Genomic DNA, 12,581 nt, shown 5'->3' on the forward strand with positions numbered 1-12,581 from the left:
AAAAACAGAAGGCACTTGTCAGTGGAGGGAAAATATATTTTAGCAACGGATCTGACACCCACACTGTAATATCCATACTCCTTTATCTCTTAAACAGAAGCAACAGCTTTGGGGAATGATCATGCAGGGCTGGACCAGCAGTGACCTGAGGCACTTCTTGGCCATGATCATATACCTCAGGTCGCAGGAGACATTCCCCAAAAAAGAGCTTTTCCTCTAGGATCTGAACAGACGGCAAAGTGTCTTTTTTAGCCCTTCTCCCCTTGAGCAGTGATTTGTCATGTTTGTCTTGAATTGTAATCCCTGTTTTTTTTCCCCACTGGAACAGCAATTCTGCTGCAGCAAAGCTGAGGTAGCTGACAGCAAAATTGTTCCTTTGGAAGTCCTTGGTATCTGTTAGGAATAACTGATGGACCCCAGAGATTTATGCACCTATGGCCAAGAATGATTGAAATTTTCTTCTGGCTTGGAATAGAAATATTTATACCCTTTATCATCACTTGCCATATCCAATCTAAGGCATTTAGATGTCTGCAAATGCATATATACATATATATGTGTGTATATACACATCAAATCTGCATATTTAATGTATATATTTCCATTTGGTCTTTTAAATACATTATGACCTTGCTACATTGTATGTAAATTTATTTCCTCTCAGTGTTAGATTACATATCACTTTCAACATCTCGTTGCTCCTTTACTAAAGTCTATAGGAATGCTCAGCTACTCCCTTGCCCCATTCATTCTCTGAATATCTATTCTGTAGCAGTTCACATTTCACATTCATATTTGTGGTATCTGAGTACTTAATCAAGGAACATGCCTAGTATCTGCCATGTGAAATTTATTCTTCTACCCTCTTCTCAGTGGGAGAAACATCTTCCAGGAGAGACACAGTTTGTCTCAATGAAAGGGTTTCTCCCATCAGAAAGGACTGGCTTTGGGTTTGGGGTGTATTCTTTTGTTGTGCTGTATTTTGTTTTCCAGTGTCTATGCTCTGTGTCTCTTTTACAGAAAGTAAGACTGCAAAGGATCCTTGCTTTTGGAACAAAAGATGCTGAGGTCTGAGAGAGTCCTTAGTTCATGCAGGAATTCATTCTGGTGTCAGGCCCCAAGGAGATGGCTGGTTTTATGATTATATCTTCTGAGTTTCAAGGCCAAACTCAATGTTTGTAATTTCCCCAGATTTCATAAAATTTTTAGATTCTTCTCATTTCTAAATTCCTTTATGAGCTACATGCATACACTGTATTTTTAAAAAGTCATAAAGCAGTAACAATTTTTGCAGTGCTCTCTGAAGCTGACCAGATCTCTTGTAATGAAAACATTTCAGCCAGTTATCCAACATAATTCTCACTTAAATGTGACACTAAATTAAGTGAGGGATCAGAATAAGACATTGTGCAGAATTAGATGATGTGAGAAGCTTGAACAGAGATGCTAAAGATGAAGTTTGAGGGGTTTCTCTGTCAATCACATAGTCTGAGTGTGGCTTCTTCTATTTTAAGTTCACTGACTTTTTTTCTCTTTTTCTCTTCAAAAGACACACACATATGCATCACATATGTATTGGCACTTTTTTGCTTTAGGGGGTTGTGTATTACAAAAGAAAATCAACACAGAGCTTTGGTTTTGTCATTTTAGGTACTGAACTTGTTCTCGGAGGCTCATTCTTCTTTTAGAATTGAGCTAATGTTAACTTATATAAGTCATGTTTTTTTCTCTTTTATCCTCTAATTTAATCCGACTCTTTCAAATATGAGGTCTGTAACATATTTAATTCCTTTTCTTTGATTTTTTTCCATGGGTTTTTCATGCTTCCTCCCCTCTCTACAGCTGAGTCATAGTTTCCCAGCCTGGCTCTTGTGACCGTCACATTCAAAAATCACACAGGACTGAGTACTGAATTCTTCTTGATCCTCACTTCCTAGGGAGCTGGATCCCATCCTTATTGACTTTTGCATTTACACTGATAACAAGAATACTGAAGGAGCCTAGCTGTGGCAGAACCACTCTCGATCATCTATCAAAGGTCTTGAGAATCTTGGGGAAGTCCCTGCTGACTAGAAAGTAGTCAATGTTATTCCTATCTGCAAAAAGGGCATGAGGAAAGACTGAGGGAACTACATGCTGTTAGTCTAACCTCAGTTCCTGGAAAAATTACGGAGAAGATCATACTACTGCAAGACAGTTAAAGAATAAATGGACTACGATTGAATATTAGGAAGTATTTCTTTACCAAGAGGGTGATCAAACACCAGAACATGCTTCCTAGAGAACTAGTTGATGCCCCAAGTATGTCAGAGTTTAAGAGACATTTGGACAATGCCTTTGACAACATGCTTTAAATTTTGTGCAGCCCTGAATTGGTCAGGGAGTTGGACTAGACCATCATTGTAGGTCCCTTCCAACAGAAATATCCTATCCTATCCTATTCTATCCTATCTTGTCCTGTCCTATCCTATACCCCCCAAAAGGTTTTGTCTTGTTTCTGAAAACCTTTTAAGCTATTTTTTAAAGTTTCATCAGCTCATGCCTTTAAGAACATAATACTGTTCACTACTGCTTAACTATGTAACTGTACTTTGGTCATGCAAATGCCAGATTCCCACAACTCAAAGCAATTATCCATACAAAAAATGGAAAGCTACGAAGGTGAAATGGGTGATGAAATCATAATTGTAAGCTACATGTGCAGACATTGTAAGCATGACCTCCCTGAATGCTTCATTATTTTCACTATAATCTAAGGGCTCCAGTCCTTTTCCTGACAGGGAAAAGGCAGTAGGTAGCAATGAAGTGATAATATGCTACCAGTGCAGCAGTTTCTTCTGTCGTAGCTGTTTTCTGTGTCATTGTACATCGATCTAGGACAGGTAAAATAAAGCTATTCCTATGACCAAAACCTTACAAGTTTGGAGAAGTCATGATACGCAATCATGAGATTCTCTCTCTTTTGCTTATTCTGCAACATCTGTGACATCTTTTCACCCAACAGGCAAATGAGTGTCAGAAATGCAGCAGCACCATCATATCCCAGAGACCTCGTTTCATATCAATCAAGAAAATTGACATACCAATGATGAGCAGGACCCCAATAAGAAGCCCAATTGCCTGGCCAGCGGTTGGCCAGGAATGATGACGCTCTACTTCAATAAAGCATGACTTTTCACTTGAACACTTGCAGATGTTTACTGCAAAAAGAAATGCCATGAGGTTAATGAGAAGTTAACCAGTTTGGTTATTCATAAAAGCAACTGTTGTCTTGAAGTGAGCAGTTCTGTGCATAGTGTACCTTCAACATTCACTTTTCCTTCCAAAGGTGGTTTTCCATTGTCATTAATTATTACTGGAACATTATACACCTTCTCTTCAAAGTTAGCATGTTTCGGAGAGAGGTAAGCATGAGTAGCTGTGAGTAGGAAATGAAACATTCATGTCAGTACAAGAAAGAAATGTAACTCAACATTCACACCAGCTGCAAATGCTGTTTTTTAAGGCTGCTGTGTACATATTGGTAGTTCCTGTTTTCCCCCATCCCAGTTGTCATTGGTTTGCAGACAGTAAGTCAAAAGGAACTAGTCTGGCCTTCAGCATCATACAATCATAGAATTAACTTCCTAATTTCCACAACAGGCCAGATCTGATTAGGGAGAGTACGATGAAAGTATCACATTTAAACCAAGAATAACCCCCCCATAATCATAGAAGTCCTAACCAACTTAACTCATTCACCCAAAAAACTCTGGAAAAACCATACATGAACTCCCTTTGCTGCAAGAGCTGACCATTTACTCCAGCTCCTCATTTTTAACTTACAATCTATCCTGTCAAAACTTGTTCCCGACAACCACAGTTTTCTGTAATGGGACATTTCATCAAGTATCTGTTAGGAAGTCAGACAGGCTCTATTGGCCAAGCTTTTATCCAGGCACTTACTGACCCCCTTTCAAATAACTCCACTTCGTGAGGCATGACTTCCCTTTGCACATGAAATGTCAGAAATAGGCAGTTTGCAAACTGCTCTATTTCAATAGCAGAAGTGATTTGTGTTCATTAATCACAGGGTACATTTTATTCTTATGTGTTTCTTCTGCTGGAAGTACTAGTGAAATTTTAGCTTGCAACATGATGGATATAATGTCTTGAAAAAAATCATGACATAGGTGTTCACTAAATAGGTGTCAAAATGCATGTAATTTCTCAGCAACCTGTTTTTTTTCTACATGGAATACTGGATATACAATAATAGTAATGAAAAGGAAATTGATATTTCTTTATATTTGCCAGAGTACTTAAAGGGTCCCATATTATTATAATAATAGCTTTATTAACTTACCATTGACTTTTGAGATTTCCCAACTATTTCTTGTATTCATATCATCCACGAGAGAAAAAGTAAATGTTGAATAATAATGCTGTTCATCAGCATCAGTAGCTTGAATCAGAGCTTTCTCTCCTCCACTTAGTGGGTGGCAGAAGAAATTAGTATAATCCATGGCTAACTGAGGAGGATTATCATTCACATCAAGTAATTGTAGCATCAAGGTTGTTTTAGATTTCTGAGCTGCATTATCTGTAGAGTTAGATATTATAGTTAGATAATGCAAAGTTGCATACACATCTTGGACACAGGCTGGGCTGTTGCATTTGCAGCTATTCTATAGGTACACCGTCAGGCAGGCAGCGGGAGGTGGGATTCTGTCTGCAGGTTGCAGAGGCAAGGTCTCAGGACACCCTAAGGGACTCATGCCAGCTGCTTTTGCTAACTATAGAACTAGCAAGTGAAAGGAGGCAGATAGACCATCGTATCCAGTAAGAGGCCACATCAGCATTACATCTGGTAAGTGGTCACATCCAAGGTGACCAGTGCTCTTTGGAGACTTTTAAATACAAACTGCCTAGCTTTCCCATATCTCTTCTATAGATAGGAAATGCAAGTCAATATTCTGCCTAAGGCCTAGACACAGGGCCCAGGAAGAACTTACAGAGCCCTGTCATTTCTCCAACCTGTTCCTGCAGGAACAGCCCCACTCTATCGTGGTGCTGAAGGAAGCATTCTTTTTTCCTGACATACAGGAAATGCGTCTTTACCCATATTTCCAAAAACAGTGGCCAGTATTGTTGTTTATCTGTTTTTAATAAAGGAACTCTAGATTTGTACTTAATTCAATCAGATATAGTCTAGAGTTTTTAACCTGTTAAATGTAAATCACACAATGACATCTCCCCAGATGGACTTTTTGAAAGATTCTAACGGCTGGAACTAGTAGCCATAATATATTTCAGACTAACTAGTGTACAGTTTTATTCATAATAAAGTAAAATTCTGTACAAGGTTGCAAGTTGCTCTCCAGGTATGCTTTCAGGATGCCTAAACATACCTATAATAAAGACTAAAATTTTTATAGCTATAGAGCAAAAAAGTGGCAGAAAATGTTAATGCTGAAAACACTGAAGTAATTCTAGCCTTTTTTAGGCTAGAGTGCTGTGTGACTCAAGCAAATATGATAGCTAACTTCATGAAACCTCTTTTAACCCTCATTATCTACAATATCAAGATTTCTTTTAAGAAAGTTAAATTGTTAAGAAATATGAACATCTAAGGCTACATTACATGTTCCTGTAATTTCATGAGTTTAGTCATGGGAAGTATGATAATTCCTCATAAAGCAGTTAAGAGCAGGAGATTCTTCTGTGTGCATATGTAGTTGTTTCATCACTTACTTAACTCTGATGCAACAACATCGACTGTGTACATTGCTTGTTGTTCTCGATCCAAAGTGGAAGCAGTGTATACCTGCCCAGTGGTTGAATCAATCCTCAGCCATTTCCTCACATCACCTTCTAAGGAGTATCTTTGGAAAGAAATAGGAAAAAAATCACATCTACTATTCCAAATCAAAAAGTTGCTGACAAAGCAAACACTTCTTCATTGATTTTAGGCTTGATCAGAATTGTGCTTGAAGAGAGGGTTCTTGAAGAGTCCTGATTTGACTACAACCAAAGAGGAAATACAGATAGTGGAAGGGAAGCCAAAATTATTGAGAGTGAGAGCAGAACCAGGGCAACACCACCACTCCTTCAGCCTGTGTACTGCAACTCAGCCTTCGTCCTGACTGCAAAGTCTACAACCTTCTGAGCTTTTGGTCCAAAAGTGCTCTCTGTTCCAACCCCATGTCTCTCTTTCCCCATTACATCGCCCACATCTTGGTTTTCATTGGGGCACAAGCCAAAGCCTGGGGGAAAGAGGGAGCAGTAGAGGCAGGCATCCTTTTTTGGATCAGCAAGGGGCCTGGACCCCAAGGTGGACTCCAGTGGTTATCTGCTGCCAGTCTTAAGCAGCCTATAGTTGAATCAGGTTAGCCTTGGAACAGAGAGTGCTTTAAACATTGCCACATAATTGCCTTTATATTATTGTTTAAAAAACCCCAAGGTCTCTGGGTATTTACTTGTACAAATTTAACCACGAACATATGACCCAGTAAAGCACAGGCATTTGCTTGAGTAGATGTGACCTGACCTTCTCATTCAATGTTTTTGTTCTTTCAGTACCCCTTGCATTAGAAACAGCATGTTGACATGCTTGTACATCTTTTACTTTTTATACTTTTTATTTTATGCCCTTTAACCTATTTCTTAGCAGAAATGTGGTTTGTGTATGTATGAATTCCTGTCATCTGTCATTATCTCCCAGAGCTTCTGGACTATATGGCTCACTTTCAAACCAGTTTGACAAGAGGCCAAACATGCTAAGTTCCCAAAAGCTAGGGGAAAGTAGAAAGCCAGATGAGAAACCTCTGGGAATAAAAATCCATGGGAGGCCTAACAGTCATATTCTGCAAGTCCATTAACTACTTGGTGTTTTGCCGAATTTTAGTAAGATTTCAAGGCTTGTTTGGTTTGGGTTGATTTGCTCAGCATCCCAGCAGGGAATCTTGCAGCAAGAGCCACAGATAATACTTTTATCTGGCTTTACTGTGTAAGGTACATTTACACTGTGCAACACAGCACTGTGCATCCATGAGCTGGCAGGAACTCAAGGGGACTTAACCATACAACATGTCATTGAGCCACTGAATGGACCAGTTTGAGGTTTTGCACCCCCCTCACAAGCGTAGGAGTTGCCTGTCACAGAGCTTTGCATCCACAGTGGAAGCAGGCATATTGTCTTTGGCAATTGAAAAAGAAAATTAATTAATTGTCGATGACAGACTTGAGCTTCACTGCAGGTTGTGTGTTTTGGTGGAGAAAAAGCTCTGTTTTCCACAGTCCAGTTTCTGTAGAACATGAAAAGAAGTTACTGTCCTACTGGTTCCTGGGGGTAAGCAGTATGTGCTTCATTCATCTGTTAAAGACATTATGGATCTGGAAACCCTGTTAATCTCAGACCAGCTCTGCCTTTTCCTTGGAGACATATATTGGCCCTTTTGGTTTCCTGGTTTGGGGGTCTTACTGGCTGATGCTTGTCACAGCACAGAAAGGGCCCTGGTTAGAAAAGCACCGCCCAGCAGTCTGTTCCAAGTGGGTCACTGGCCACCACCCCACCACTCCTCCACCTTCTTCTAGGAGATAAGACTTCTGTAAAAGTCTTTTCCTGCTGTCAAATGCTGGGTGTGATTTCCTTGTGTCTCTTTCAGAACAATTTTCTAAATCTAATAAATAAATCATGGTCACTTTTTTTTACCGTACAGTATCCCCCTCAGGATCATAGGCCTCCACCGTCATGACCAGCGTATTGACAGGAACATCTTCAGACACTTCTCCTTTGTAAAATGTCTCATGGAAACTGGGTGGTTCATCCACATCTGTTACGAATACTTTAAACAGGGCAAGGGAGCTTGAATTGTACTGCACGCCTGACACCAGAGGTTCGGGGTTTGTGGCGTTGATCACCAGGTTGTACACTGGAGCTGTTTCAAAATCAAGAGCCTAGATAAATCAGGAAAGAAAAGAGGTGCTTTAAGCAATGGCCCTACTGTCGGGGGGAGCTCCCACGGGAAACTACAAAGTCCCCCTCTTTTCAGGGGGGAGACTGCATCTCATACACAGATTAAATAAGGGGGAGCTGTCAGAAGCACAATGACACTGGGAACAGTCAATTTAAATGAAACCATATGCCGATTTGGAGGCCTCCTCAGCAACTGCCTTTCCTAATAATGTTGCCACCTGCCTGACTAAGCTCAATAACTATATCCTGATTACAGCAATTGTATTTATAGTTCTGTATGAGAAGGTCTTGGGTGACAAAAGTTGTGTAAGGGTTGTTACATTGTGGAGTTTCTCACAATTGCCTCCTTGGGAAAAAAAAGACACTGAGGTTGAGCCTGAAGAAGGTCCACCAAATGCTGCGCTTGGCCTGGCTGGCAGCAGGTGAACCGAATGCAAATAACACATCACCTCTTGAAAAATTAGTGGTAGGCTTTCTGGACCCATAGTTCAAGCACCTTTGAGAAGGCTGATTTCACTTTTGCTATTGAAATTAATGGGTGCAGAGAAAGTGTTCTCCAGCTTTCAACATGTGGGATATATCACCTGCTGCAGCATGCTCTGACCTTGGCTTTGTCCCAGTTAACATTTGCCTCAGCAGGAACACACTGCTTCTCCATCCTGACATTGAGACATGCTGGTATCATTTGCATCTCCCACCACAAAAGCCCAGGCCACCAGCAGGGAGGAGGATCTGCCCCATGACAAGCCACCACCACAACCACAGCCCATGGAAGAATTTAGCTGGCTTTCTCATTTAGAGAAATGCTGTTGCAAAATCAAATAATGCCTTTTCTTTTCTTGATGGTGCATCAAGATCTACTTCATCAACCACAGCCTGCTTTGCTGGAGAAAGGGCCTGCAGAAGAGCCAGCTACATATTTATACATATATATATATATATATATATATATATATATATAAAGGAGAAGAATAAAACCTTCTATTTACCTTGTTAATCCTGACAAACCCTTGTTTTGTGTCAGAATCTGTTTCTATGAAGAACGTGTTATATGGATCTCCTTCCTTCACTTGGTAAATGATGTAGGAGCTCCCTGTGCCGGGCTCATCTCCATCGGTAGCTTTAATTTCTAGTATCACTGTTCCTACTGGGAGATCTTCTGCAACAGTCACATTGTGATACTGAGGAAAAAGAGATCATTGAAACATGACACACCAAGCACCATCTGCAGATAAAACTTGAGTGCTACACCAAGGTTGTGACCCACAAGCACAGATGTATTTTGACCCAGAGCAGCTGTGTGAGAGAGGGAAGTAGTGGGTACACTTCACAGCAGAGACATATCCGGGTCAGAAAAATGTACTAAAGCATTAGTAAAGTGCCCTACAGCAATCAATACATGTGAGCTACCTCACTGCCCATGGGAACCCAGAGCTGCAAGCTGGGCCTCTGCAAAGTTGCTATATCCCCCTTTTTAGCCATACATTTATCAAAGGTGATGAGATATCTGTCAATGGGTGAACAGTGACCAACAGTCCCAAACCTTTACCTCCTCCGTTGAAACCACTCCATGTTCATGCAGTTCTCACAGCAGTAGTGATAGTACAGCTCCTCTGTACCCAGTAATCACCATAGCCACTGATTGTTAAATATTGAATTGCTCCATGCACCATAGGCCATTGCAACATTAGCAGCCCGGCTCCATTTACTCTGTTTGATGTGTGCCCTGACCCATCAGTCTCATCTTAAAACCAAGTCCTGGACCTTGAGGTGAGAAAATCAACAACCTGCTAGTCTGCATGTGTTCAAGCTCCTGTCATCATCAACAGAGAGCTGGGCAATGAATGCAGTCAGCAAAGCCCCAAAACCACCACAGATTCCCCAAGAAGACATCGACACCTGATGGACCAGACATCTCTCCTGAGCCCTATATTGCCTGTAAATGTGGCTGTAGCTTACGCAACTAAATGTAGATACTTCAGCCACTGCAGTGCCTGCAGGGAGGCTTAGGCCAGCAGGCAGAAGTCATGGAAGGTTTGCAGGTATCTCTTCCAGATGCCAGCACCTCCACCAGAGAAGGAGACAAGAGCCTGACACCCATTCTGTAACCAAGGGCCAGTGGGTATGCATTTGGGCATGGATCACAGGACCACTGTTTCTGGTTAAAGAAAATAGAACCTTTGTTTTCCATTCACCTATGTGTTTTCTGGATACATTAATATAGGTTTTGGAATAGAACTTGGGAGACGTTAGTTTTTTTTTCCATTTAGCTACTTTATTTAATTTCAAAGCCTTTTCTTCCACCTTTCCCTCCAGAACTTCTATTTCTGGAATAAACTGCCTTAATGGAAATATTTCTTTCTGCACACATAGTTTTCCACTGAAATATTACCTTATATTTTAGAACTATGAGTCTGTCCCACTGTTCACTCTCTAGATAGAATTTATATGCAGGCTTTGCAGCAATACCTTCCCTTTATTTTCTCTAGTAGATTGCTGTTACTTGTTCTGTATATGGTTATTTTCCCACTGACATTCAATAGACATGAACGTATGCTCAAACATTCGTCAAAAGCTATTGGGACATCAAGAATGGTGTTCAAAATACTCACATCTGATTTTTCAAAGATGGGAATCTGATCATTGATGTCGATGACATGTATTTGCACGTCACAGATTGTTTGGAATACTGCATGGAAAGAGAACAAACCGGGTCACTGCAGTCCTTCTGCTGAAAATAACTTTCCTTTGAAAGGGTTCACTGTGAGCAAAAGTGAGCACTGCCAAATTGCCCGATCCAATCGAAGTCCTGCTGTTGTAAGAAGCACTTGGTCTCCAATATCTCCTAGTCAGTGACAACCTCACTCTCTTACTATTCACTTTCCCAGTTCATTCAGCATTGTCCCATCCTGTTTCATTTAATTTCCCTCATTTTTTTCATCATATCCCTTTACCAGAGTGATAATGGAGACATTCAAGGCCAGGCTGGATGTGGCTCTGGGCCACAACCTGATCTAGTTGAAGATGTCCCTGCTCATTGCAGGAGGGTTGGACTATATGACCTTTGAAAGTCCTTTCCAACACAGACTATTCTATGATTCTATGATTCTATGAATTAGGTTAGCATTCTCAATATTACTTCTGCATGTTGAAAAGTAAGCCCCAGCTTGTTATGCTACTTTGCCCTCTTGGTGGGTCATCAGGCAGTACACCCATTTTTATTCATTAAAGTTGCATTAAATTTTAATTCTATGTAAATCTATGTGCTACTTGGGAAAGGACACCCATAGCAATGGGGGTTTGTGATTTTAAAAGAATACTCTGTCTGGTTACGTGCTATTCATATGTAGCTGGATTTTGGTGTTTTACAGATGCACTTTGTGAGCTGGAAGTTAAGGAATATTCTAAACAAATCCGTTTGGATGAAATTCAAATTAGTAACCAAAGCAAATCACCAGCTTCTCCCTGTGCAAGGTTTTCATATCATCTGCCTAAATGATGCCATTTCACATACAGATATGTCACACTACTTTCTTTACATACCAGTTCCTCCATCCACAAGTTTTGCCTGACTATGAGGACTCCAGCACAAAGCTTTAAGCTTTAAGGTTTAGTATGGGGCTTGATTTCCTTTCCATTCAGTGAACCACAGAAGACTTCTGGGAACTTACAGAATCGACAAGATTCTTTTTGAAGATTAATTTCAGCTTTTAATCTTTTAAAATACATTATCTGGACTCTCTGAACATCTGTGTTTAATTTCTTGATTTTCTTCTTTAAGTGACTTTGAAAAATATTTGGGGAAAACCACAATCATGATCTCTTCAACATTTTTTCCTTGTGGAAGGAAATCTCTTACTGGAGTACTTGTTAACAAGCTTCCCAATTTAGCCATGCTCTACCCTGGAGCTGGTTTCCTTCCATACTTGTATTATGAATCATGATTAACCTCTCTGCATCTCAAGAACAAGGCAGTACCATGCCAGAGCAAGCCAGCTTTCAGTGCTAATGCCTCTCCAGTGAATCCTCCCGGTCTCCTCTCATCTCCTGATACTCCTGAACATAATTATTTTCCAATATATATCTCAAGGCATTTACGTACCTGTATCTGTCACCAGCACCTTCAAAGAATAGTTGGATGCAATGCCCTTGCTTAATGAACGGCCAGTTAACTGCAAAATCCCAGTATCTTGCTGAATGAAGAACAGATTACTTGCAGGAACATCAGGAACCTGACTTTCAATTTTGTACTGCAGGCGAGAATTAAGGGTGTCCTCCTGATCCCTGTCCGTAGCTAAGAGGGTGCCAATATTACTTCCTGTGGCAGAGAAGAGACGAGAGTCAGTGGTCGTTTACAGAAGTACATACTGACAGCAGTGATATCAACGCAAAGAGTAGAGGGGCAATAAAAATACAACTGCATGGAAAACACTGCAAAGGATACAATTATTTGACTTCTGGGAGATTTTCTTTTAGCATCCCAACCAGCTGTTTTGGGCTTGGAACAGTCCAAAAAGACTAGGCCATGTGTTTTGATCGAAGAAGTGATTCTAACAATAGATACTTCAGCCTTGAAACCAGATAACTGATGTGAAGGCTTGGGGACAGATTATATGATATTAGT

The 12,581-nt window shown here is 40.5% G+C and overlaps 1 protein-coding gene across 2 annotated transcripts in view; it reads right to left on the reverse strand.

Moving 5' to 3' along the window:
* The window catches only part of CDH17 (cadherin 17), a 37,144-nt gene that overhangs the window by 452 nt on the left and 24,111 nt on the right, over positions 1-12,581 (reverse strand). For both annotated transcript variants that reach the window (XM_057403014.1, XM_057403015.1), the window contains exons 10-17: positions 12,060-12,275; positions 10,570-10,646; positions 8,947-9,138; positions 7,694-7,938; positions 5,734-5,864; positions 4,346-4,582; positions 3,302-3,418; positions 3,084-3,200 (exon numbers count right to left, since the gene is read on the reverse strand). In XM_057403014.1, coding sequence (XP_057258997.1) covers positions 3,084-3,200; positions 3,302-3,418; positions 4,346-4,582; positions 5,734-5,864; positions 7,694-7,938; positions 8,947-9,138; positions 10,570-10,646; positions 12,060-12,275 — 1,332 coding nt within the window. The remainder of the gene's footprint in view (positions 1-3,083; positions 3,201-3,301; positions 3,419-4,345; positions 4,583-5,733; positions 5,865-7,693; positions 7,939-8,946; positions 9,139-10,569; positions 10,647-12,059; positions 12,276-12,581) is intronic.

Source organism: Pezoporus wallicus, unplaced genomic scaffold, assembly GCF_028554395.1.
Source record: "Pezoporus wallicus isolate ANWC-B61680 ecotype Strahan unplaced genomic scaffold, APGP_CSIRO_Pwel_v1 contig_2456, whole genome shotgun sequence".
NCBI lineage: Eukaryota > Metazoa > Chordata > Aves > Psittaciformes > Psittacidae > Pezoporus > Pezoporus wallicus.